General features: G+C 42.9%; 1 protein-coding gene across 3 annotated transcripts; it reads left to right on the plus strand.

Moving 5' to 3' along the window:
- Positions 1–325: 325 nt before the first annotated feature.
- On the plus strand, positions 326–26831 carry LOC135939964 (uncharacterized). Of its 3 annotated transcripts, none has more exons than XM_065484591.1 (33): positions 326–633; positions 1117–1373; positions 1459–1520; positions 2019–2988; positions 3668–3846; positions 3903–4051; positions 4725–4937; positions 5604–5794; positions 5915–6090; positions 6246–6430; positions 6686–6952; positions 7134–7361; positions 7590–7751; positions 7907–8047; positions 8115–8251; positions 8637–8936; positions 9378–9543; positions 9763–9964; positions 10115–10244; positions 11141–11320; positions 11407–11555; positions 12378–12496; positions 17053–17334; positions 18018–18145; positions 18418–18538; positions 19196–19314; positions 19388–19693; positions 20618–20748; positions 23550–23804; positions 24096–24212; positions 24476–24618; positions 24845–24982; positions 25432–26831. In XM_065484591.1, the coding sequence occupies exons 1-33, from the start codon at positions 517–519 to the stop codon at positions 25501–25503; spliced, it is 6492 nt and encodes a 2163-aa protein (XP_065340663.1). In that variant the 5' UTR covers positions 326–516; the 3' UTR covers positions 25504–26831. The 3 variants fall into 3 exon arrangements, with proteins under 3 accessions (XP_065340663.1, XP_065340664.1, XP_065340662.1); XM_065484592.1 differs by having other exon boundaries at positions 23550–23717; XM_065484590.1 differs by having other exon boundaries at positions 23550–24212.
- The last annotated feature ends 563 nt before the right edge of the window (positions 26832–27394 follow it).

Here is a 27394-nt window from a genome sequence, read left to right on the forward strand (position 1 = left end):
GAAATTGATGGAATTTTGCATCTAATATACGCTTTTTAATTTTTCGACACACTAAGAAATGGCTACATCCTCAAGCTTAATCATCATAATTTAATGAATGAAAATAATTCCCACTAATTTCCAATTAATATTTAAACAAAACGATGTCAAAACAATTTTTGACCTGCGTTGAATGGTCACTTCCGCATTTTGACGTGCGTGCGTGCATAAAAATCAAAGACAATATATGATCAAAGCGCCGCTTAAATTAGTAATGATGCCATGGGGGTAGGTAGCTTGTTTTCGTTAATGTACGGCATGCGCCGGGGGAAGTGGGGACGTTGACTGTCCATAGGAGTGCATATATCATAGCTACACTTGTTGTATCGACCTCTTTATATACCAACGCTCATTCCCCGCAACATAGACAGACAATGGAAAATCCGTTCGCAAGTGAGTCAGTAGTGACAATGACTCGCGTTGGCACCAACGCAATTTCCAGCGCGCTCCGTGACTGACCTGAAAATTAGCTCCAAAATGTATGAAAAATCGCTCAGGATCAACTTGTGTGCCATTTTCTTCGCCATATTAACAATTTTTGTGCCGAAAAGCAATCAGCAAACACAAGAGACGGCGTTGTGCAACAAGAATTTTGTGAGTACTCTACTTTTAAAATTAAATGAGCCACCAACTATAAATTTTCAATAAAAAGTCTAATTCTGCAACTTTAGAACGAAGATGCTTAGAGTGTCAGGAGTCAGGATCATTTAGATAATTTTGTGGCCAGCATTATCGCAGATTTGAGGCATTTTTGCACAAATTATTTTTAGCTTTCCCCTGGAATATCTCATTTAAAGCTGTAAAATAGTCAATAAAAAAGCAACAATAAATTGATCATCGTCTTCAATATTTTACAACGAGGTGCCCAAGAGCAAAAAATATGACCAGTAGAAGCCCTTTTTTAATTTTTCTTAATTAATTTGATGTCGGGCAAATAAATAAACTATAATAATAAGTGATATGTTTTTCTGTTCCCCCTGCAGTATGAAAATGACAAGTTATAAGTTTTTAGTTAAATTTAATATTCTAGCTGAGCTCATTTTGGTATTATTTAATATTCTGTAATTATTTAAATAGAATTACAATCCAACAACCCTTCGATGTGAGGAAGTATCCCAAGAAGGGCGACCGCCTGGATTATTAGAATCCCTCCCAGAGCCCGACGTTCCTATGGGTCCAGCAAACCTTCCACCGCTGATCCCGCCGCTGATCCCACCGCTGATTCCACCGCTGATTCCACCGTTGCCCCCATTTACAATGAGGCCTCCGCCAGACAACCCTTCGCCAGCCACTTCTGCACCTGAAATACCGGCTCCAACACCTCCACCTCAAGAGTAAGAAATCAAAATATTTTTTCCTTTGGACAGAAAAATTATCAGATATACCTGACAGAATTTAATATTTATGCAACATTATTAGACCTGCGGCAGAGACTACTACGAAAACTATGACGACAGTTGCAACCCTTGAAGCAACTACAGGTTTGGAATTTTTATTGTGGAAATTATGTCCCATGTATGAAATGCACGGTCACGTCATTTACAAACAGTTAATGACTTTGTTACCTTGAATATGCCCGTGTTCTGCATATGGTTACGTTTTTAATGTTAATTACTGTTTTCACCCATGTATCCATGGCAACTAAAACGACAGTGAATTATTTATTTGATCTTCTGCACCTAAAAAATTAGATTATGCATTGTGCGAAGCACACACGCACAACTATAGTTGTATACTTATTGCCAGATTTCTTTTGACACATTTATATATGTTTTTTTATTCTTCTCGTGTTCACTTTGCAGAATTTTTATGTAGTTTTCAACTATCTAAAAAATATTTATGCCCTTAAATTTGTCATCTCTTTTTTAATTAAGGGTTTTTAATTTATATATCTATAATAAGAAATATACTGTGCATGCACAGACATAAAATGTTGCTTTTTTCTACTCGATTGAATGAATTCCAACCTTATAAAATAGCATCAGCTCCTGCACCCACCGAAGCACCAACTACCGTTGCAACAACGGTACCCGCGACTGCTACTCCTGAGACAACCACCACAGCGACAACGGCTGCGGCTGAGACAACTGCTACCGCGACCAATACTGCCGCGACCACTGCCGCGGCGGCCACAGAGCCGACAAAGGCCGCAGAGGTGACCAAAGCTACAGAGGCTACCAATGCTCCGGAGGGTGGTGCGGATGGTGCCGCCGAAGGAGGTGAGGAGGAGGTCGAAGAACTGGTGGAAACAGGCGAGTTGGTGTCCATTTTCTCTGAGGGGGTCTTCGGACACAAACGCCTTGACCCCAGAAATACAATTTGGGGCCCCAAAGCTTCAAGTAGTTATGCAACCCGCTTATCAACCATACCAGTAGTCAGTTTCCGTAGTACCGCAAGCCGTAGCAAAGGCATATCCATCACTAGGGACGTAGAAAAAATCGACCCCAAGATGCAAGCAACCCAGTCGATGTCGCCGACCGGCAGATACCGCTTTCCTCGTCAAGTTAAAGCAGCTGACGCTTTTGAACCTGATGAATCCGCCTTCAGCCCGCCTGCTTTTGTAAATATCACCGCAGTTACCGAAACCCCCAGCAGCACGTCAGCTTTTCTGACCCAATCGACCTCTTCAGATACGCTGCCGGAGCAGCAGCAGAACGACGTTTTCGACCCTGTCTTTACCACTCCCACCACCACCACTGCAACCTCCTCTATAGCTCCCGTTCCGGACTTTTTTGCCCCGGTTGAGACAACGACCCCCACAACCACTACCTCAACCACTACTGTCTCTCCGCAAACAAGCCCAACTCTCCCTTCGTCAAGCCGACTGCCTCCACTGTCTATGACGGAGCCTGTTCCACCAAACGTCGACGAATACTGCCACGAGTGTGACGACTCCCCTCCGCATCTCAGCAATCTCTGCGACTTTAACGATGGAGCTTTTATAAACGCGTGAGTGACCCAATCGCCTGAATTTCATACCAAAATAAAAAAGTTTCAATTATATTTTCATCGAAATTTCTGTTAAAGCAAAATATATCACACTTTCAAAATATAGACTCATGAATTGATATAAAAAAGCCCAAGGTTCTAAGCATAAATTTACCATTTCAAATCAGAAACTTCCTATTCAGAAAATAAGTATAAAATTTAAGGGAAAATATACTCAGTTAAATTCAAATTTTAACTCAAGTTACTCCAGCCCATTGACTAGCATTGTTCTAGCATTCCTAGTTGGTGTCAAGGCAATGAAAGATAAAAATTTGAGCATATCGGGGATCTATTACTGGCTATACCCAATGTCAGAGAAGGCAAAGGTGGTTAATTTAGAGACTCGCTGAGAGATCTCATCACTTGCTAGTTTTTGCACTTTCCCAGCAGCTTATGTAGTCAAAAAAGTCTGGCGTTTCAATAAAAGTCCTCGGTGCGAGGAGGCAAAAAGATAGCCACATTGGGTTCAAGCTCCTCTGCGGCCAATCTGGCCCCATATGTTATCCACTCGGTGGTGTTATTGACGAGAAGTGCTGAGCAGAGGCAAAAAAATAAATTAAAAAATCACTTCGAAACAGAACTACCATTGTTCTATATCTTACTTTTCTATAATTAAAATTTGAATTTTACGTTGTCTCAGTTGTGGCAAGTGTGTCGAAGGTAAGACAGGCCTGCCAGCCACCCTGGGGCTCAACCTGTGTGGTCATTGCGCTCAGTCAAGTCCAGCCGACTGCGTGGGCCAATGCTTGGCCACCAACATCACAGTCAGCATGGACAACTGCGGCCACTGTCTGCCGGTGGACGGAAACAACCGCGACCGTGAGTGGCAATATTTTCCTTGTCTAAAAATATAACGTTTTTTCGTTCATATGCAGAGTGTGTCAGCATCACGCGGGCGTTGCCCTCACTGATTGACAGGTGTACCACGAAGCAGCAGAACGTCGTGCTCACTCTCACTGGGGCAGGATTAAATATGCAAAGCCTCGCAGGGGTTGAGTGCTCGCTGATGCTCGACGGAAAAGAGGTATGAGCTTCCCGTTTAATTGATACGGCGGCGGACGTCCCTAAAGGGGAAGAAGAGCATGATATATTTGTTACGCATTCATCGAAAAGGAAATGGAGAGAGGCAGTGTTTTTTTATTCCTTTCTGTAGAAATAATATTGAGACGAGATTTTATAAATTGGTACGAGTTTTTGAAAAATTTGCCCGATTTCATTCGGACTAGGGGGGGGGGGGGGTTGGTACAATTACAAATTAAAATTCCTGGAACACGAATTGTAATTTTAAACAAAAACTTCCACGTGTAAAAAGAATTAGATTAATTGAATAATCAGTTTAACGCAGTTGAACCTTAACAATTGATCCCAATTTTTTTAGTCTTCTCAAACTTAATAATATCAGTAAAGGATAAAAATGTCATATCGAATGTTGGTTTAGAACTTATACTTAACCCAGCAAAACTAATCTCATGAACAAAATTAGACCTCTACAGTGTTCTAAATCAGCTTGCTGGCCATTAATAAATGACAGAGTCTCGATCCCCTTTGGAACAAAGCAGAGCTAAAAGAGAAGACGCGCCTTTAATAATGCACGACAGCTAGTCTGCTGGCGCGTCGCGTCGCAAAAAGGCCTGTTTTTGTGCTCTGCAGGTAAAATAATTGAAGGTTTCGATCGACCGGTTGGTTCGCTTTTGCAGTTAGCCGCCGACGGGGTGTTGCGAGCTACCCCTCGTGAATCATCGCTCGACGTTGAGACTGGCGTTCCGCAGCGCCAGGGCCGACACAAAATCCACTGCCGCGAGCCTACCAACGAGCTCGTCACGGCCGCGTTCGTCAACGTGGTTGACAGCTCGACGTTGGCTGTCACCAATGTCCAACCAGCCACGCTCTCTGTTGGCACTGAAGTCCAGGTCAGAAGACGCTCATTCATTTTAAAATAAACATACCAACAAAGAAAATGTTAGTTATTTTTCGTGGCATGAATAGAGCAGCGACCGCTAAACAACAAACGCGTATAGTTTTTACTAAGAGTTTTTGTTTAACTAATTCACATTTTGCCTTCCTCTTAATAGTGAATAGGCTTTTTTCCAATTTCACGCCTGATCTTGTCACTTCTAAAAAAGTGCGTATCTTGGAGTCGGCTATACATAAATTTAAAAGAATTCTTGGGAGGTTTTGTAATCTGCTATCCAGTTTTTACGATAATAAAATAAATGATTTATAATGATGACTTAAATAATAACGTAAGGGGTTCAATGACCTGATTATATACTTAACTAATTAGTAATAGATTTAAACTGTTTTAATTTATTAAATAATATCTCGTTGTCGTTGGATGAAAATTAGCATGCATGCCCGACTGAGCTATTATAGTCTGTTTCTGCGGCAGTTAGTTTAAGCTTATCCATTCAAACTGCCATTTTAATGCCTCTTTTACTTATTGGTCGTTTGCCTTTGCGAGTTAATAAAGAGGGGACGTGGGCAGTAAAGAGCGCGAATTAATTGCGCGAGTAATAAAATTAATTTAACGGCGAATGCAGCGCGTCATTAACCAAAGTTGCTCGTCGTTTGCCTAGCTAAGTGCAACAGTTCCGCGTGCCACCGCAAATCACCGCCTCCTGTGTGCTCTATGGTCCAGAAAGGGGCTGATAACGATGGTGCCGGCGTTCGCTGCAGAAGGGTCAGTGAAATGCACACGTATCCAGATGACCGACGCTGGCAGGTTCCAATTGAGGGTCGTCGCCTCTGAGTACGCAGCCATGACGAAGTAATTCTAAAAAAATAGACTAGTTATCTACTTTTGAGCATTTTACATTTATAAGAAAAAAAATACTGATTTAACCGAGCTATGCTTAGTGATATAAAACTTCTCGATCTGTTTCTCAAGACAAAGCTGTGCTTTGGGTGGCGAAGTGGTGGTCCAGGCCAGTGCTCCAATACTAATATCGTCACTTCTGTCACCGGATCTGCGAGCGATTTGGTTCGACTTCGATCAGAGTGTGGAGGGGCCGACCGAGTGCGACAAGATATTTTCGACACCCTCGCTGAAACTTTTGGGGCAAGGTATGCGTAACATAAACACACGCTCTTCTTGCTATTGTGTTGGCAGAAAGTTTGAGTCGTCAAAACTTGTCTGTCTGTGCACGTAAAAATGCTTGTCAGCACGTCGACAAAGTTTGGAAAGGTTCACCGGAGCAAAAGCAAATTCTATTCTACAGGTGTCGTGTGCGAGTTCGCTGGAGCGCGTTTGGTGGCCAAGCTGGGCAAAAAGCCGACGATCCAGTCAGGCGGAAAAGTGCAAATCGTCGTGGAGAATGGCATCAGACGGGCTGGCACCGTCGACGCAGACACCGCCCAGACGCTCACCGGTGTTTTCGCTTCTGTCACCCTCCATCCGGCTGCGGTGAGTGTACAGGAAGGACCGTAGTCAAAGAACGCAGCCCCCAAAAAATTTCTCTCCTGACTGAAATTAAGTCTACCACAATTCACATAGCTATTGGTCTCTAATGTGCTAGCTTCATCCTCCAGATTTCCATCCCAGCTAGATGTTTTATGTAATTTTTCGGTCGCAGTTTATAAAAATGTTTGCCGTATTTCGCACCAGCCCGTATTTTGTTGCCCTCGGCAGAGTGCGTTTGAATCGAAACCAATTTTCCAGGTGGCCGTGCCTCGGTATCGAATTATCCCTTCGAATCCCACGTGCGACACACCTGGAGCCAGCAATTCCGTCGCAGAAATCCGCATCGTGCCGGAGGACGGCCGCGAACTGAACGCCAGCATGAGAGTCTCCTTCAACAAGGGCAACGACATTCAGCACCAGAGACGCAATTTGTTTCTTTGGAGGACGATCCGCGAGATGGGAGATCAACTGGTGAGGCAGCAAAAGGAGGGCAGCAGTAACAGACTAGTCATCAACTCATCCTTGGTGAGATTAGGAATTAATCGATTTATCTCATCCCTTTCGGGGCAGAGATAAAGTTTGAATGTCGAACTCTTTCAAAGCTTCTCGTTTCAAAGTTTAAGAAACTTTTTCTTTCCAAGTGTAAATTGAGATCTTCCCTCAGACTCTTTAATTCTGCGTCTGTTTTTGCCTTCCGTTTGACAAGCTGGTGCCCAACGTGGAGTATCGAATTACCGTCTGGGCGGCCGACATGATGGGCACGCAAGGCGAGGAGCGTGAAGTTTTGGTCCAGACAGATCAGCAGTCAGGCAAGCAGCAGCCAACCCAACTAATTATCCTCGGTCCGGAGACGACACGGGTTGATGTCGAGCTGAGGGCAGAGGCTAAACTCGTAACTTGCGATCCGAGGGCCGCCCCTCCGGCGAAAATCAAGGTTTTACTCACTTCCAATCCTCCCTTATAACCAAATTCAACTTTGACAAACTGATGCTATATTAAGGCATGGAGTTATATTGGTATCTTTACCCTCAACTTTGTTGGCTTCGAAATTATAAATTTGTCCCAAGAGATTGAAAAAAGATTTTACTTAATTTCAATACTTCTGCTACAAATTTATACCATACAAGTAATGTTATAAGAGACAGTATGTATATTTTTGTAGTTTTTCTGGGGCGTATTGGCCGCTGGTGGACCGCTTCCCATTAAAACGTCCCAACAAGGTCGTGTTCTTCGATTGCCTCCGTTTTCCATGAAGGGCGGAGTGCCACATCAGATCTCGTGCTCAGCGTATCTTGAATCCGATCTTTCACTACCATTAGCCACGGTAAAATATTCATTAAAACCTCTTAAGCTCTATCTATTATTTAATCAACAAAGTTATTCCTATTTCTGTTCAAAATGAAATAAATATGTTTCTGCTTCCACACCAATGTGTTTTTTCGTGAGAATTTAAACAGTGATGACTGGAAAATAAATTAGGGCACTTTGGTGGTGTTGACGACGTCAGCGGGTGTGGAGGCACGTGTTTCAACCACCGCTGTGAGCATCGGCACGAATCAAGAGCTGATTCTGGACGGCAGCAAATCAGCCGATCTAGACGCGTACCCTGGGCCCCTGCAGGTAAGCGGCGAGCAATCCGCTTCACATTTAGGACCGACCGGTTGCATACTCTGGCTCTCCGTTTCAGTTCGCTTGGGAGTGCGCACGCGAAGGTACAGCCTGCTTGCTTCCAAGGGCGGGACCCACTCTCCTTCGAAATGTTTACAAGATGGAGCTGTCCCGGAGCGTCCTGAGGTTGCCACCTGGGGCTTTGGCAGTTGGAGAGTGAGACAAAATGCCTCCTAAAATAAAAAGAGAGGAAATCAGATTGCTGCCATAACTGAGAAAATTGCCTTCATTGACTTTTTGTGTCAAATAATATTTTTTTAAAAATATATATTTTAAAAAAGCAAATAACTCTATTCTATTTATGTTACTTTACTGTTAAGAAATAATTTTTGCAGCCTGGTAAATGTATTCATTTACTTGGTTTTTCTTGCTTAGTCAAAGTAATACATATATAGTACATAAAATTAAAATAAAAACAGATCTATTTATCAAATCAATTTACTGAATCTGCTCATAAATATTTTATGCAATGAAGATTGAAAGAGTTAAGTAATTAACATTGTTATCTCTGCGTGTTCTCTTTTCTATTTGGTGGTTTCAGGCATACATTTACTCTGCGAGTTAGTAGACCTGCAAGTGGCAATACGGCGGCAATCTCGTCCCGCACAGAAGTGAAAGTTCGCGTGCTGCGGGGGTCTTCGCCATCGATTCGCTTGCTCAAAACGATCCGCCAGCCCGTGGACCCGACCGCAAACACACAGGTACACGCGCTGCTCGAGGGCCTGAGGGGCCGCTGCTGGGCTAAGTGGCGGTCGGCGGCCAAAGCGGCGGGTGAGGTGCCCCTTGATTTGGACCAATCGCCAACTATGTGGGAAGAGAACTCGGATCGGGAGAGCAACAGGTGCTTAAAGCCGCTTGAAGCTCGATGCTCCTCCACATTTGAACTGTTCAGATTAGAGACCTGAGATATTTTCTGTTTTAACTAGAATTAGCATTTGATTAAATTAATGCGTTTATTATTTATGTCTTCTAAATTTTGAAATATATAATGTTTAATTTGTTATCTGCTATTGGATTGAAGATTTTAACATCTAGAACAATTCTGCAAATTTTATTTTGGCTCCTTTTTAGGGTGTATATTTTCAAATAAACCACTCTTCCATCCCGTTTGTTGTTAATAAGAGACTGAAATTCTATCTAGAAAGTTTATTTTATCATATAAAATCTCTCTTTGATATGCTTTTGACTTCAAATAAGACTAGATATATCGATGTAGAAATATTAACTAGCTCAGGGCTCTAAATTCTACAATTCGAATGCAAAATGTTTGATCCGTCAACAGGGAATTTGTGCTCACTTTGGCGGTGGGAAAGCTTACGGCCGGTGCCTATCATCGCATTGTCCTGGATGCTGCGTGCTCGCAAACGCCAGATAAACCAGCCTTGAATAGGGCTTCGCTGGAATTGGAGTTCAAAGTGGCAACTGTGCCTTCACCACCGACCATATCTGTGAGTTTGCTATCTTCTCCCATTAACGCAGACTGGTAATTTGAGAGCCAAACCCACACCAAAAATAGCATAGTTCAGTGTTTCAGGCTGCCTCATAGATGTATTGTTTATCATTTCTGTAATTAATTTCTACACTGCTTGTGTTTCTAAAGCTAGTACCAAAATAAGGGCATAAAGCCTTCAATTATAGATAAAAATATGTTCGTTTGACGATCAAAGGTGCATCCTCTATTTGGAGAAGCGCTGCAAACACTTTTCACGATTTCCGTCGAGACCGAGGGTGCGACCACCCTGAGGTCAGGGTCCGAGCAACCTGGCAGGCTGCTCTACGAATTCGGGTGGCGGGAGGCGGGCAAGACGAAGATCCAATCTCTGCAAACCTCCCTCTACGATCTCTCAGCGCAGACCTTGCTTCATTGTGGTAGGTGCAACAAACCGTGTTTTCCTAACGAGTTAATTTGTGGTTTAGTTAAATATGTAGACCTGCAATTTTCCTTGGTTGTTGTGCAAAGTTTAGCGATCTAGAACTAGCCGAGTGCAAATTAAAAGGCATGAAATTTCACACTTGCAGAGGGTGGAGCCGGCGAGTGTTCGGTGGTGCCGGTGGTGAAAGTTTGCGACTCTCAGGCAGTATGCAGCTCGTCTGAGGCGGCGCCCGTACGAGTTTCCAAGCCGACCACAATTTCGCAATATAATTTAGAGTGAGTACGTGCCAGGCGCTCTGCTAGATTGTGGGAATAATTTACCACTGATTCGCACCGAATAACAATGCTGGGGAGGGAGATCATTCAAAGAATGACTATGATGCAAACATGAAGACAGCCTAATTTATCAAATTAAAACAAAAAGGACCATATATTCTTTCAGAGCTTGAGATTCAAAGTTTAAAATTAAACGCTTCAATATTTGATGCAACCTTTTGAGATGCTGACCTGGCCAGAAAAAATTAATATTATAGTTTATTCATGGCCCCGCCAACAATTAGGTGAACTCAACGCGCAATTAATCGCTCTAAACTTCTTTGGCAAATTTTCAAACTAGATAATTTTTAACGAAGCATTCAAGTTGGGCCCACTTAAAACAATAAAACTATATTTACATAGAAATTATAATTTTAAAATGATGGGAGAAAGAATAATTATGGAATCATTGCGTTATTAGTTTCCTTTTTGTATTTCAAAATGACAAACAATGCTAATTTTTCCTAGAAAAATTGTTTAAAAAATAGTTAAAATTGTTGAAAAAGAAAGAAATACACAGACAGGATAGACATTAAATTTGAAATGACTGAATGGCTCTACTCTGCGCGGATTTTGATCGCTGATTCAGAATTCTCTGCAGCTAATACTTTGGTTATGAATTTTGTTTTGGAGGTAAAGTTGATGCTGATGAGGTTTGCGGGGCCGAAACAGCCGCGGTACAATGCAAGAATGTGTTATTTGATTTTTCCTCTTTAATTTTCACTATTAGCTTACCATTTTGAATTAATTTTCCGCGCATAGTAGAGCCATTCAGTCTATTTAAATATTTTTATAAATTATTTTTGAGACTGTACGATTAAAAACATTATTAAAATGTATTTTGTTTGTTAAATCAGCCTAACTGCGAACAAAATTGAGGAGCTTTTGGATGCACGTCGCGTGGGTTCGGCTTTCACGTGGTCGCGGGGTGCGATTCTGACCGTGAGGGACGTGCCTGGGACCGAGCAGGCGGCGCACCAGCTCAGCCAAAGGGTGGAAACTTCGTTTGCCAGGACAATAAGCGACATGGAGCGGAGGTGCGTGAGTTTATAGTGTTTTACTGGCCTGAATTGCGTGTAATCCCTTTTGGCGAGCTGTAATAATTGCATTTTGGGCCTGGTAGGCTGGGGAGTGGAAACGCGAACGCCATGCTGCAGATGCTGGACGGCGAAAAGTTTTCGCTTCTGCAACACGAGCCGTTACCCTTGTCCACCATCGCCGCTGCCTTGGACGCCTTCAGCGAGAGAATAAGCACGGCAATAAATAGCAGAGGTATTAGAGTGCAGCAATTGGCCAGCAGCTGCGCCGGTTTGTGCACTAAAAATTGCACAGTACTCGACGCAAAGTTTGGCTCGGGCAAAAGTGTGTGTTTGCTTTAATGCTAGTTTCGTGTTGGCCGCTCCTCATAAACAGAGGGATTCAAAAGTAAATTGGAGCTCTATGCTGGCGCATAGTTTAATAATAGGAAAGTTTGCGCAAAATGCAGCGGAATATGAAGAGCGGAGCTGTTTTAACCGTTTCCAAAAGTTTTATGAACTCAATATAAATATGTAATGCAAGTTATGAAATTAACGGGTAAAGCATAAGTTTAATCCACTTTTTGCTTGCCTTACAATACAAATTTTATCCCAGTTTTATGTTTAATTTGCAATCGAAAGTAGAGTTTATGCAAAGGTTAATTTTTTTTTCAAAATGATCAACTTAACTCAAATAGTTTGCTGAGTTTTACTTTCCTGCAGCACAGTAGATCATGTATCATGTTATATGTATGAATCGTTTTTGTGCGAACGAAAATGATTATTTGAAAAAAAACATCGATTTATTTAACTTACTAACAAAGCTTGGATCCTTTTTATTTCCCTGCAAGGAACAAAGAGTCAACAAATAGACAAAATTAAATCTGCTATCGAGCAGTCGTTTGTTTAAAAATATAAACGTTTTATTTGTTGATATAGAATTTTCATTACAATAAAGTAAACATCCAAAAAAGGATTCTGCTAAGCAGATATTAAATGGAAAAATGTATTTTCTGTCTTTAATATTAACCTTTATGTCGTAACCTTTTTATAACCAAAATCTCATTTTAATTCACAGCCCCGAAGGTGATTCCCCGGAGATTTATGGCGAGCGTTCCTAGCCCACCGACATGGCCCAATCCGCGCCGCAAAAGACAAGAAGAATCTGATGAGCAGAACAATGTCGGCTTGCAAGAGGTATGAGAGTGTGTGGGCTATGCGTGGAGTAAAATTTTACGATCTGAGCCGCCACTACATACGCATAGCTTTTGCAACTCTCTAGAAACACGCATAAGTCTTTCAGATCGTTGGCTATAGCTTTCTCAGAAAAGAAAATTTTGGTCGCGGGGAAGAGTTGACCAAATAATAATTCTTCTTTAACACAGACTTGTTTAATCACCAACAGGACTGTAATACATTCAGTCAATTACAATTACAATAATATTTTATCACTAATGGCACTTACCCCAAATTCTTGGGTCCGCGAACTACTAAACGTCCGTTACAATGAACTGCCAAATGAAGAATGATACAATTTGAATATTCGCGTTAACAGTCAGAAAACAACAAATGACAATTTGCGATTCTTACACGGCAACAATGAAATAATACAGACCAAATACAACAATCAAATCAACAATACGCTATAGTAGTCCCCTCCGTAGGCTGGAGGCCTGAAAGGAACATCCATATCTATCAGGTTGTTTTACTCGGCGGCCGTATCGAGTTGTATTTCTTGGTTGCTCGGCTGGCTCGACGCTAAGTGCAGGTTGGGGAGGTGGTTCGGGTGCGTGATCTTCTTGTTCGTCAGGTTCTTGCTCAGGTGGAGGAATGATATGTGGACTTGGTGCAAATTGAATCAATTTCGGAGGTGGAGCGATGAGAATGGGTGGCTCCGGCGCCAAGATGAAGGCGGGTTTCAGCCGGTCAATCGAAATGGATTTTGGCTTACCCTTAACTTCTAACTCGAAAGTTTTTTCGCCACGCTTGATGACTTTGAAGGGGCCTGTGTACGGCGGCGTCAATGCTGGTCTTACGGCGTCGGTTCGGATGAAACAATGGCTGGACTTGGCTAGCTCGGGGTGCACGAAAAATGCTCGGCCGCTATGATGCGCAGCTGGTGTTGGGCACATTTCCGCTGTATGCGCTTGAAGACTCGTCAGAAAATCTGGGGGTGAAAGAGAGAGCGATGGCGGCGGCACGAAAAATTGTCCTGGAAGGCGTAGTGGTTCGCCGTAAACTAGTTCGGCTGGGGAACAACCAAGGTCATCTTTCAGGACGGAGCGTAGGCCAAGTAGCACGGTTGACAGAGCTTTCGACCAGGGTGTCTTATGGCACATCAGAGCTGATTTCAAAGTGCGATGAAATCTTTCTACCATTCCGTTGCACTGAGGGTGGTACGCATTTGTATGGTTAACTTGAATACCTGCGTTGCTTGCAAATTGCTTGAACTGGTTTGAAATAAATTGTCTCCCTTGATCGCACACGAGAACTTTTGGAGTACCGAAGCGGGCTATCCAGTTGTCTTTGAAGGCGCGGATGACATCTTCGGCGGTGATGGATTTCAGGGGAACGACTTCAGGCCATCGAGTGTAGCGGTCCACCATGGTTAGGCAGTACCTAAACTCTTCTGATATCGGAAGCGGACCAATAAGGTCGATGTGTATCACAGAATATCGTTCAGTTGGCGTCTTGAAGTGCTTAAGAGGAGCTTGCGTGTGTCTGGTTACCTTCGAGCGCTGACACTCGAGACATGCTCGAGCCCAAGTGTAACAATCTTTTCGCATCGATGGCCAAACGTATTTTGCAGACACCATTTTTGACGTTGACTTTGCGCCAGGGTGAGCCAGATTGTGAATGGTGTCAAAGGCAGGGCGGCGAAATTGCTTTGGAAGGAAAGGGCGCGCTTCTGAGGTTGTCGTGTCGCACCATAGCTGATACTTGCTGCCGGACACGGGAAACGGTTTAAGATTCAGACAGCTGGAAGGCGAGCGGTATTTTTTTATGTCTTCGTCATCCAGCTGCGCCTTGGCCACGTTTTCAGACGTCAATTCCAGGATTTCGACGGCTTCAATTCAAGACAGCGCGTCCGCCACCACATTTGCTTGTCCGGGAACGTACTTGAATGCGGACGTCAATGGTTCCTGGTCGGTATACACCTTAAACTGCCGGCCCTCAAGGAGATATCGAAATTTCTTTACTCCACTGTGGATAGCGAGCAGTTCGCGGTCATAGGTTGAGTAGTTCTTTTCAGCCGGAGTCAATTTCCTGCTGTAAAAGCTGAGCGGTTGCCACTGGTCATCGACGAGCTGCTGGACGACGGCGCCGATCGCAAAGTCCGACGCGTCGGTCACAAGAGCAAGCGGTGCACCATCGAGTGGATGAGCAAGCACTGTCGCCTTTGCCAGGGCTTCTTTTGTCTTCTCAAATGCTTCTTGTGCCTCATTTGTCCAATTTAGTGGGCGCTTTTTGGGGAGCCTCGGGCCCGCTAAGAGCGCATGCAGTGGAGATAGAAGGTGGGCTACTCGTGGAATAAACCTATGGTAATAATTGAGCAGGCCAAGGTATCGGGACAGTTGGTCGGTCGTTTTGGGCAGGGGAAACTCGGAAATCGCGGCTACTCGATCAGGCAGCGGACGAAGACCATCCTTGCTTACCTGGTAGCCGAGAAACTCCAATTCTTCGGCGCCAAAGCTGCATTTCTCGACGTTGAGTGTTAAGCCATTATCTTGGAGCTTTTCCATGACGGCGCGCAGGTGGCTGTGATGCTCCTCCCTTGTTCTTGAGGCGATGAGTAGGTCATCTACGAAGACGAAAACAAAGGGCAGTTGGCCTAAAATGCTGTCGATCAAATTTTGGAAGGTGGCGCCAGCGTTCCTTAGCCCGAATGGCATCTTCGGAAATACGAACAGGCCAAACGGCGTCGTTACTGCTGTCTTGTGTATGTCTTCTTCAGCCACGGGAATCTGAAGATAAGCTTTTTTCAGGTGGTTCAAAAATTCAGAAGGACGCAAAGTCCCCATCTGCAAGGCTTGCATTTTCTCGACGCTTGCTGTGAAGCTTTTTGGCTTGAGAGTCTGCAGCAGAACATTCTTCAATGACGTATATGGCATTTCAGTCGGCTTACTGGTGATGAGGTCCCGCGCCGCGTCTCCGATTTCGTGTAGCATAACATCTCTGGCGAGAATGTGATATTTCACGGCCTCATCGGTGATGCCTTCGATGTCAAACGCTGATTCCAGCAGGGCGAAGAACATGTCGAGCGAGAGCGGCGTGAATGGTACGGATAGGAAATCGGCGTTGTACCGACGCTGCGGAGGAGTCGTGGATCCAGCTTGGGCCATGATCGTGATGGAACCTCTTCACACTAAGTTCAATGCGGGGTCACCAAATTTGGTCGCGGGGAAGAGTTGACCAAATAATAATTCTTCTTTAACACAGACTTGTTTAATCACCAACAGGACTGTAATACATTCAGTCAATTACAATTACAATAATATTTTATCACTAATGGCACTTACCCCAAATTCTTGGGTCCGCGAACTACTAAACGTCCGTTACAATGAACTGCCAAATGAAGAATGATACAATTTGAATATTCGCGTTAACAGTCAGAAAACAACCAATGACAATTTGCGATTCTTACACGGCAACAATGAAATAATACAGACCAAATACAACAATCAAATCAACAATACGCTATAAAATCAATATGCGTAAAGCAAGTGAGATGTTAATCAGCGCGCCTCCTTGGGCTGCGCGATTGGGTTGAATATGGTTTACGACTTCTCTTTCATTAAGGATGCTTGAATTCTATGGCAGTGAAAAACAGAGGATTCAAAATCTCACAATTAAACATTTTAACATTATGTAGAACATTGAATTAATGTTAATTGGTCGGGTAAGGTCGAAAGCCAGGTTTGCTGATGAGGCCTGAGATTGGCAGAAATTTCGATACAAACCAATGCTGGACCAATTTTGTCGTTTGTTTCTCTCGTTTCAAATTAATTTTTTTAATTGTATTTTAATTTCCTGGCCGTACAATCTTGGGATTTGGCTCACTCCGCCTTGAGATTTAATTTTTCTACATCTCCTTCAAAATATGAAGAGTATAATATAGTTGTACAGTAGTTGACACCAAAACAAGTTTTCTACAGATTAATAAAAGATGGAACTGTTACTTCCAGAAGGAATGTTGGGGCTTAAAAATTAGAAAAAAAATTCAAGAATATTCGGTGATCAACAAAGGATAGTAAGATCTTTGTTTTCTTTAATATCAGCTATATTATTAAAACGCCACTAATTACCTTGCATTGAGAACAATCATTAGAAATAAAATTATATTTAAAAAATACAATTAACAGGCATGGATATTTTTTTGTTATAATTTATTATACCTTTATGTGGACGTTTAAAATTCGCATCTCAGATGTCCACTTCTTACCCTTCTTACACTTTCCTGGTCGATAGCTTAAAGGCAGAAGTGCGCATAGCGACGCCCAATCGTCTGGCGTCTGATTAAATATTCAACGCGTAATTTATCTCCAAACGCTGCACACTGCTCGTCAATCATAACGAGGAGACGGCGGGCACTCTCTTTCGTATCTGAGTGATAATTAAAATAAAAAGCGTGGAGGAAAAGAAATGTACGTGAAATTATGACGCCGCGCAGTTCTCCTTCTCGTCAGGCGAAGCCCGGCGGGTCCAATTATCACGGCTGGGAAAAATAATGTGTAATTACGCGTGCTCGGCAGGTGTCCAAAAGTGTGTGCGAGGCGGAAGAGGCCATTTTTCGGCTCAACAGCAGTGACAGAGCAGAGGCAGCGTCTTTATTAGGCCACCGACTGGGCTCCTTTTTGCGCTCCCTCTGCGCCGGCCCCTCGGGGACGACGCTGAGAGCCCGACTTGTGACGCTGGCCACCGCCGCTCTGCCTCAAGATCAGCGCCTACGCGTGCCTCTGCCCCGCAATCACGCCGCTGACGGCCAGATTAATAGCGACCAGCGTGAAGAAGATGAGGAAGAATCGGCGGCTTATGTAAGTCTTTTTACACACGGTCGCCCTACTTAAGCTTCAAACCTAAAAAGAGAAGCATTTCTGTGGCATACAAAAGTTGGATTTTCAATTAAAGATGTACATCATGAGTGGAATGTCTACTAGTTGCATTTTTTGTTCGGAGCAGTAAAATGTGGTCGAATTAATTCAACGAGGAGAAACGGAGTGACGCATGCGGTATTTAATGAAAAGTTCAACTCAAGTTTTACGCCTGTGCTAGACTGCTGTTTTCAACAATCAAGACCTCGTCAGCATATTCTAACAAGCTAAACCAATACAAGTGTCAAATGCACAGAACAATGAAAGCTGTTCTATAAAGAGATGAAAATTTTAGACGCTTTTTTCACGGGTTTAAGATTTGAAGCCATTATTAATGCAGTTTTTGCATCCATATAACATAAGTTTTTTTTGCAAAAAAATCAATTATAGAATGGTTGTTATTGTTCTTTTAAAAGTTGACAGAGTCAAATCTCTTGATTGTTAGTAACTTGTAAAAACAGTAAAAAAAAATTAAATTTCTGCGAAGACTGTTTCCATAGAAAATTGTTGCTACTTTTTTATTACAAACTGTCGTAAATGTATGCATATAAGCATCGTTCTTTGAATGCTGCGAAGGTACGTAGAGAGAATGCATGCATATTAATTTATTTTCTCGATGCGAACAGGTTCAAGTTTTTGACGTCAACTCAGAAACGGAAACGGATGAGGCTGAGGCTGAGGCTGAGGAGGCCTGCCTCGGAGTGACTCTCACTGCCGACGTTAACGTGGCCAACGTGTCTGCCGCCGACAACTCGTAATAATTACTTTTCACAACGGCCCAGCGTTATGTTAATTGCTCTTAATATCTCGGGCATGAATTAACGAAGTCCCCTTTTCAATATTCGCTTCTTTGAAATTTCTGCTTCCAACTGCCATTCGAGGAGCAGGAAATTTGGAAAGCAGCAGGCGACCTTTTTATGCCAGAGTTCAAAGGAGGAATTCTTTTCAACATTGCCGCGGAAGATTAATTTCCTCGGTGGTGATCGTCAAACACGCGACGTTAGTGAGTGAAAATTCATATTGCAGGCGGACGGCAGTCGTGCTGCAAGTGTACGAATTCCAGCACCGTGGACGCCCCAACGCTCGAGAGCTGCACATCGACATTCCGCTAGATGCTACCACCGATGATCCACGCCAAATTTGGATGGTAGCCACATTCTGGAATTTGATTGTGAACACGTCAAAACATGCTTTGCAAACGCCAAATATGCGCCCCAAAATATTTAAACTTAAGCCATTGTTCGTGAATTTTGATTTCGCAGCACAAGGTTTAATATTTATAATTTAAATTTTCAGCATTCAAAATTTGAAACAAACAGTAACTTTTGATTAAATAATCATTAATTGAAAGAGAGTTGGAGAGTGATATAACATATGTAAACTTAAAATGAGGCTGGACATTTTTACCAGTGGCTGGTTAGTTAGATAGTGCTTAACGGTCCCGCTTTTTTCAGCACTTTTCCAACTTTTTTCGACTCTTTGGCCAGTGACTGATCTCGAGGCCCAAGATAAGCCAGCTATCGTGGCTGGCTCAGACTTTTAAATTAGATTAGTTTTTATTAATAAATTATTTCCATGTAGATATGCACTTTACAAACTTATTTCCCACTGTAATAATTAATAAAATGCAACCTATAGCGTCTGCATTGAAAATAAAATGTTTTATCCTTGCTGGTGGATCATCTTCTCTCATACAATTATTATCGGGATATCCTAACTAAGCTTGCAAAATCTGTGGCATCACATCGACATTCCTGAGGATCTAAATTTTGCGTTTACCACATTTTGATTTCGTATTCAACAGTGCGCCCGGTGGAATGTAGACGATCCGGTGGGCCAGTGGCTGACTAATGAGTGCCAAAGCCTTTCAACACAGCCGGCTCGCCTGACGTGCCTTTGTCCTTTGCAAAGTGGTTCCTACAGGTAGAGTATGCGGCTAATTGCGATTTCTGGCGCACCGCGCGCAAAAGGTTAATTGGCTCGGCATTAATTTCAGTGCGGTGCTCACCACCGTGCACGTGGACGAGCCGGAAAACGAACAGCCGCACGCTGCCCACGAGCAAATCCATCAGCAGGTTGACGGCCCACCGGGCGAAACCACCACCCGAGCCGCCGCTGACGAGAGCGTGCGAACGAGCCAGACGGAGAAATTGCACCTCGACGAGGCCGACAAACAAGACTTCCTTCAGCACTTGGTGTTTATGCAGAATGAGGACAAGCGGCCGAGTCCAATTTTTGAGGTGCCCCAGAAGCCGGAAGGGCCGCACTCGCAGCGGCTCTCCTCCAATTTAATAACCTTCACGTGAGTGAGATACCAATTTGCCCGAGCCGATCCTTCCCGCCGCACCACCGCGCTGCGCAAATTCATTTGCGCGGACACGTTCTGGATTGGAAAGCTGGCAGATGGGGTGTGAAATTCAAAAGTCGAACAGAAAAAGTAGACCAGATAAAAATCCGATTGGCTTTGCAAAAAAGCGGCAGCCTCCGAACTGTAGTTTTTATTATTTCATTATACTTTTCTTATACAGTTTTGCAGAATTGTTTTGAATTTTTTAGTTGAAATAAAATGCAGCTTCCTCAGTGTTATAAAAATCTGATTATATATTTCCATAATACCAAAAAGTTAAAAAATGCAGCATTAGGATTGGTTCATATTTAGCTCAAACCATTCAAAGAAGCTTAAAGAGAACATGATTTAGTCGGTCATTTTACTAGCAAGCTTATGAACGCTAAATATAAGAAAGATGTCTCGTATTCTTGTTTAATAGAATTTCTTGAAACGCATTCATAAACAGCTTCCCGGAAAATGAAATATATGCGTGCAGTGAAAATTATTATTTGTTTCATTTAAAAAAAAAGCTTTAGACGTGAGATGAAAGGTATCATGGATGTCTCGTTTAAATAAATTTCATTCAGCGGGAAAAAATGCTGCTGTGCCTTTCCATCTTAAAAGCCTTAAAAGGACCGTTTCGAGCATGCTTCAAAAGGCTCTCCTTATACGTTTTCGTATTTCACAAGTTCAGTCAACCAATCTGTTGAAAACATTAGAAAAATTAAGAAGAAATTGTTGCTAGTGCAAAAGAAAGATAAAAACGTTTAGTTTTTTTCATTATAAATTTGACATTGGGAAGAGGTAAAAAAGTCGATCTGGAATGTAGTTAAAACTCAATAATGATAGTTGATTTTGCAGTGATTTAAGAGGTTGGAAATTTTTACTCATTTCCAGTGTGCAGTCCGATTTGGTGGCAGCGGCGCAGTTTCAGCCCACAAGCGATCTGGAAGCGAGGATAAAAAAGCAAATGGCCAAGCAGTTGAATCTTCCAGAACTCATGATCGCCGAATGCACGGCAGAAAGAGGTAATAATTAGGCACCATTTGCACAAGAAGTCGCCTGAAAGATATTGCACTCGAAGTCGAAGATAATTACCACGCCATTAGCGATCGGAGGGAAAGGCTCCGAGCGAAAATTATACTGGCTGCAAAAGGCCATTTGCGGAAAAGGAGAAAGTTTCTACATGCAGCGAACGATTTTTGCGATTAGATTAATTTGCTTTAATTAGAGGGCGGAAAAATTGCTGGTGGAGCTTTGAATTCGAATTAATATTGAAGCTGGATAGTCAAGTTAAATAATAGGGAGGAAGTGGAATACTGAATATAGAAGTTCTTTAATCTCAACTTTTGTACGTAGGCTTGCAGTGTTTTCTGATGTTAGTTTAAGTTAGTCAGGTATTTTAAATTTCTTTTTGAAGCGTGAATCGATGACTGCGAGGAAAATTCTGCTTTTACTGCTCCAAGAGCACAGCAATTCAATTGCAGATATCAGAGATAAACTATCGCGACGAAGCTGGAATGCAAACTTTATCATCTGCGATATTCCAACTACCACTATTAAAATTTAAATTCGCGTACTTTTCATTTCCCAACTCCCTGCGGGTCCACCATTGAGCTCCGCAGCGTACGGATGTAATGGACTGGAATTTCACTTGCGGAAATATGGCATGATAAATTTCCGCAGCAAAAAGTTGCTCTAGGGTGAGTCCGTCTAGGCGAAGCCCGCTGCTTTAAGAAAGACAGCATCGAGCGAGAAAATGTAATGCGGGCGGACTATTCATCGCGAGCATGCAGACGCGGACTGGAATGAAAAAGAAGCCTTCAGAGTGCCATGCGTCTCCTTTTCGTAACCACCTCATCTGTATTTTATATCTCCGTGGGGTAGCAATTAATATTTTCCTCCAAGAGTGAAATGTGGACGCTACGCGAGCGCAATGTATATTTTATTTCTCTTCAGTTCTTTTGCACTCTGTGCGGGAACAAAAGAGCGCAGTTCTGTAGGATAATCATTTTTCCTGTTGGAAAAAATAATTTGTATGATCATCATGGGTTCATGAATGTTTTGCATTGGTCTATTTTTTAAAATTTACTTTTTTAAGCATGATTTGGGAAAATATGTAATGGTTTTAGCAACACACATATTTTTAATACTTAATTAAACTCAATCATATCTGGAGTAAACCTTGTCAATCTCTATTTTAATTTCAAAGAAGCAGGGCAAAGTAGGATTTTATTAAACTCCCGCGTATACGTTCATAGCTGCTCATTTTCGCATTCTTTTATTCTACTTATGAAAAGCAAAAGCGCGAAATGACGAGATGGATGAGAAGTTTCAGTGAACATTTTAGACCGTCACAAAGAGCAACGGTCGTGTACTCTAATAACCTTTGTAATTTGTGCCGCTTGAAATCATGATGAACGAGATCGTGGAAACGACGAAGAGAATTCCTTTTATTCCGCTCAGCACACTCGCGCCGCGCACAGCAATGTAGCCGTTTTCGCGGATTTACGCCGTGCGCGAACTTCGTTATGCAAAAGCGAATAAATATAATCCTGGCTGCTCACTCGTCGGCCGCCGGAGTGCAGGATTTATGCAAATCCGGCAGAGATGATCGCAATTTCGCATGCGCATACTTATGCACTTAAATACATATACTCGCAACTTTTTGCAGACTGTGATTTAAGAGCTAAATACAGAAATGCAAATCGGTGTTATTTTATTGTATGCAACACGAAGAGGCACATTGTTTTGTTTCAAAGGAAACGAGAGAAATCGTTCCGCAAACTGATACACTGTTCCACTTTCATGATTTGATTCAGCGACTGTGAGTCTGATTGTGCTCTGCTGAAGTTGGCAAATATTTTCCATCTTGATTTTTATAGAACCAGTTATCCATCCCTGCAAATAAATGTACAGATATCGAACAAAATACTAGGATATAAATAAAATGAAAAAATGTTGGCACAAATATTTTGCAATGCTTTTAAATTTGAAGTAGTGGAAATGGTAAAAAATTATAGTGTTTCCTGCTTTCATAATCTTGTATGACACGAAAAAGAACGGTTTAGACGTTATTCTCGGTATCACTTAACGTTTCAAGTGTTTTGTATTGCAGTTTCACGGATCTGATTTTGTAATCTAGAGCAGGTTGTCAACTCTGCAAAAGTCACCCGATCTACCGCCGTGTGTAAGAGTCACGCCTGATTTCCTGTCGACTTTAGTTTCTGTCTGCCCTTTGTAACTCAATCTCGCTCAACAGTAACTCTTTATAATCAATGCCAAGACAAGTGCATTTTCGCTAGCTCGCTTGCTTTCCGCGAACAATGTGTAGCACTGTAGCGCGCGTGCAACTCCATCCCTCTCATACCGCTGTTGGGTGAAATATGTCGCGCGACATCCTAGAGGAGCACATAAGCAGCGGCGCAGCACTCGCAGCAGTGTTTCACTCTCGCAGGCAGATTAGATGACTACTGTCACACTGCTCCCTGTATTTTCAGCAGGCGCCGGGCGAACACAGTTTTGCTTTTAGACGTAATTACAATGAGAAACGTGCTAATTGTAATTGCTCCACTGGAGAGATATGAATCCATGAGCTTCCAGCTGAAAATGCGAGCTAAATTACTTTCACTGATGCTTGAGAGGTGGGTAAAGAAAATCTTAAGGCGTGTCAGCTCATATTTGAAATGTTGGTATAATGAATGTGAAATATCACAGGTTACTTTTAGCGTTTTCGTGGTGAAAACCGAATTTTGATCATTAATGTAGAGCTTGCTTTTTCATACAAACTTTTTATTAATAAAAGGTCTTGTTCATCTATGTTTCAAAGGTACGATCTCGGTCCGATTCTCGCACCCCAGAGAAGAAATAGTTAATCGTGCCGTGAAGGACTTGGTGCGTCTGTTGAAGTTAGGCCGGCTCGACCTGAAGGGCCTGGACAACGAGCGTTTGCGGATCCCCCCGCAGGCTGTGCCAGGGTACCAATTCGAGGAGGGAGGTAATAGTTTCACTCCAGGGCCCTCGGGACCAGTGACTGACACGGGCACAACCTCGACGTCCACATTCCTTCCTCCGACAACCAGAAGTACGTTCACTTTCCCTCCTGAAACTCCCCCACCCACTATCCCCACGACAACGACTGAAACCACAACCACCCCTACCACAACAGCCGAAACCATAACCACTCCTTCCACTACCATGCCCACTACCACGACCGAGTCGACAACACCTTCAACCACAACCGAAATGACAACCACAACCTCAACCACAACTCCTTCTCCAACCATTCCTTCGACAGTAATGACCACGACGACGTCTACAACCAACAATCAAAATCCAGCTGGTGGACCTGATCCTAAGCCTGGTTTTCTGCCAGGAGCGGACACCACCGTTGCTGGTCCTGAGTCCACCTCCACTACCACCACGCAGAGAAACGTTGCCGGGGACGCTGAGTGGGTCGAAGCTGATGTTTATGATGAAAACCTCATCAAGGGTATTTCAAGCTTGAATATAATATTAGAATCCCTGCCACCTTGCTATCGTTTCCTATACCAATCACACCTGTTTGTCAACTGGTCCCTTGCTCTTTCAATGAAAATTCATCCTGACTTTATTTATATTTTACAAACAATAAAAAATTAATAAGTAATTTTTATTCAATCATTTTAATAAATTCATGATAATTATAAGTATGTAAATTAGAACTGCACAGAACTCGTGTTATAAAAATCGCGATGATTTAATGATGATTTTCAGCGGATCAAAACATGATGTACGGTGTGTACGCTGGAGCTGGTGTCTCAGTGTTGATCCTGTTGGTCGTGATATTGAAATCGTGCATCGACCTCTGCATGGGCAAGCCAGCCGACTGGGGCGACCTGCCGGGGAACGGACAAGAAGTAAGGAATTTTTGCTGGGGATTTTCCCAGAACAATATTTCACCCGCCTGTACAGCACTCGTGCATACTTTTCCATATAGCCGGCTCTCACTTTCCGCCGAAAGCTGCCGACATTTAAATGCATAGCGAACGCTTTAACCCTTTTCTTCTTGCCGAGAGCAGCAAGAGAAGATGTATTTAGGAAGTTTTGCCATTCGCCTCATGCCCTGCACATGTATTTTATCAGATTCCCGGCGAAAAGATGCGGAAGACGGCAGCAGACGACGCGCCTTTGTACAGGCCGATTCAATACCCAGACGAGATCCAGGCCGCTCTTGCCCAAGTCAACAGCAGCATTTCAGTACAACTCGGGCAAACAGCTCTAGTGAGTCGCAACTTTTTTGACTCCAATTAGCTGATTGAATTTGAATTGCGGCTTTTGAGCTTTGTACTGCTTCCATCAAGTTCCACGAATAATTTAGCATTCCAAATGAAGTTTCCAACCAAACAAATGCAAATTGGGGTGGTACTCGCAACCAAATCAATCTATTACAACTATAGATTGATTTTGAATTAATTTTCTTTGCTAACAATTCTCTATGCACAATCTGAAAATCTCGTCACCAAAAAAATTATGTGGTTTTCCACTCGCGTAAATAACTAAATAAATATGCAATATATTTTTCTACCTTTCTCTGCACGGTCGATATATGCTCACAGACTCGCACACATTGATTCCCACGCGCGCTTTTATTTCTGAATTGAATTTCCTCCCCGATTTCATCCACTTTCCAGCGGCTTGTTTGGTTTATGACTTTTCAATCTCTTTCGCAGACTGGTTCAGAATATGATCCAGCGGAATATATTGATTCGACTCTACCTGGGCGGCCCTATCGCGTGCAATAAATCCCGAAAAAGAGAGGAGATGAGGCCGGTAGGACGCAATATATCTCGCCGTCGCAAACACACACACCAAACTCCGAAGAAGAAGAAGGAAATCCTCTCGCTGCCGGCCTAATGCGATATGACTAACGATTTTCCCCGGCGATCGACTGGCTGCTTTAATGAAATACCATATATCAAAGCGGGCAGTCGCTTTATTCACCTTTATACCCAGCGAGAGGCAGCCATCGGACACGCGAGAAACTCCCTGAATTTGATGAACTGTGTGGATGTGTCGACGGACAGCAGCATTGCTACACACTCTTTTATTGTTTTACGACCCGGAGCTGCGTGTGTTGGTGTCAAAAAGTGAGAGAAAAATATCATTAATACGTAGAAAATACCTGCCACGCAGCAAAGTTTGTACGTGTAGTACGTGGCCGCCGGCAAATCGGTGAATTTTATTGCTGGCCGGACCGTCCAGCGCTTCTGGCGACGATGGTAGGTGCGGCCCTCTTCTAATTTCATCGCCCGTCAAAACGTCCAAAAAAGTATAGTGAGACTGTTTTTATTAAAAAAGATCGTTTCACTAAAAAAAAGCACCTATGCTATTTTTTGTTTCCTCGCACCCCTATATCTACATGTCGATGGATATACGGATGTTGATGTACAAGGACACAACAAAGAACAGGGATCACGAGTTTTAGGCTTATGAGAGCCAGTCGACGGGACAACGTTTTGTCTATAATTAATACTCATAGAGGTCTCAGCCAGCCACGCTGCGCCGCGCCAGCCGGCAAATTTTGGGTTACGTGGGCAGCCAGCAGCCACCGTGAATCTGGCTAAGCTGCGCCAGCCACGCCAGCCGCCGGGGAAAAAGAGTCAAAAATTAAAAAGTGCAGCAGAAAAATGTCTTCGGGCCGCTAACAATAAGCATGATCAAACTTCACGTATAAAATGTTGTCAACCGCGCCAGCCGCCGGTAACAATGGCCAGCCACCGCTGCCGGGCATAAAATTTGACTAATCCGGTCATCCCTCCAGCCGCCGCCTTAAATCTCGCGGCTGAGACCTCTATTTATTCATTATTTTCACTGCAATGTAATTTGAAAGAACATGTAATAATTACGATAGTTACTAAAAATGCTTAAATATTGAAATGATTTTACGAGTTAATTACCCCTCCAATTGTTTTTAATAGAGCAGTGAGTAGTAAAACCCAAAACTTTGATTTAATCCTTTTGAAATGTTAAATAATTGTAATGCTTCAATCGGAAATTAATTGGATGTAAGTCCAGCAAGATAAACAATGTAGACATGTCAATCGAATACAAAAACGCTGAGCAAAACCCACCCATTGGAATTTAATTGATCCATTTCACACCTGACGCAGTTGTTGGAAGCGCCCAATTTAATTTCTCTTTTGCAGCGCCCAGGTAATTATTGAGCGGATGTGATTATTCAATTGCAAATTCCGTTTCGGGGGACACCCGTGTTTGCGAATCAACAAAAGTAAACAAAGCGAAATGTGCGGCGTTTCGTCACAGCCAGTTTCCCCATCAGGGGGAGAAGGCTTAACTAAATTATTAATCACTCGCCACAACTTGAAACTCCATGTTGGCTTTATTTGCTTTCGGGAAGGAACCAACCGAATTCATGGTGGGCAAATTTGTTTGTTCGTTAGCTGGATAAAAAGCAAAGCCTGTTGTTTGAAGAGGGATCCTCTTTCTTCGTCTCATTATCGAAAAGCAAACATATTAGAACTGAGCGAGGGTTGTTTGATTCGGCACCAAGAGTGCAGTTTGTCGAGTAAGCAGTTCATCAAGAAATCTGTGAGCAGCAGTCAACAACTTGTGCGAAAGCCGTAAAACTCTAGCTTATATATGTCGTAAAATGTTGAATGCTGCGCGCTTTTT

The sequence above is a fragment of the Cloeon dipterum genome, chromosome 3 (genome assembly GCF_949628265.1).
Source record: "Cloeon dipterum chromosome 3, ieCloDipt1.1, whole genome shotgun sequence".
Taxonomy (NCBI): Eukaryota; Metazoa; Arthropoda; class Insecta; order Ephemeroptera; family Baetidae; genus Cloeon; species Cloeon dipterum.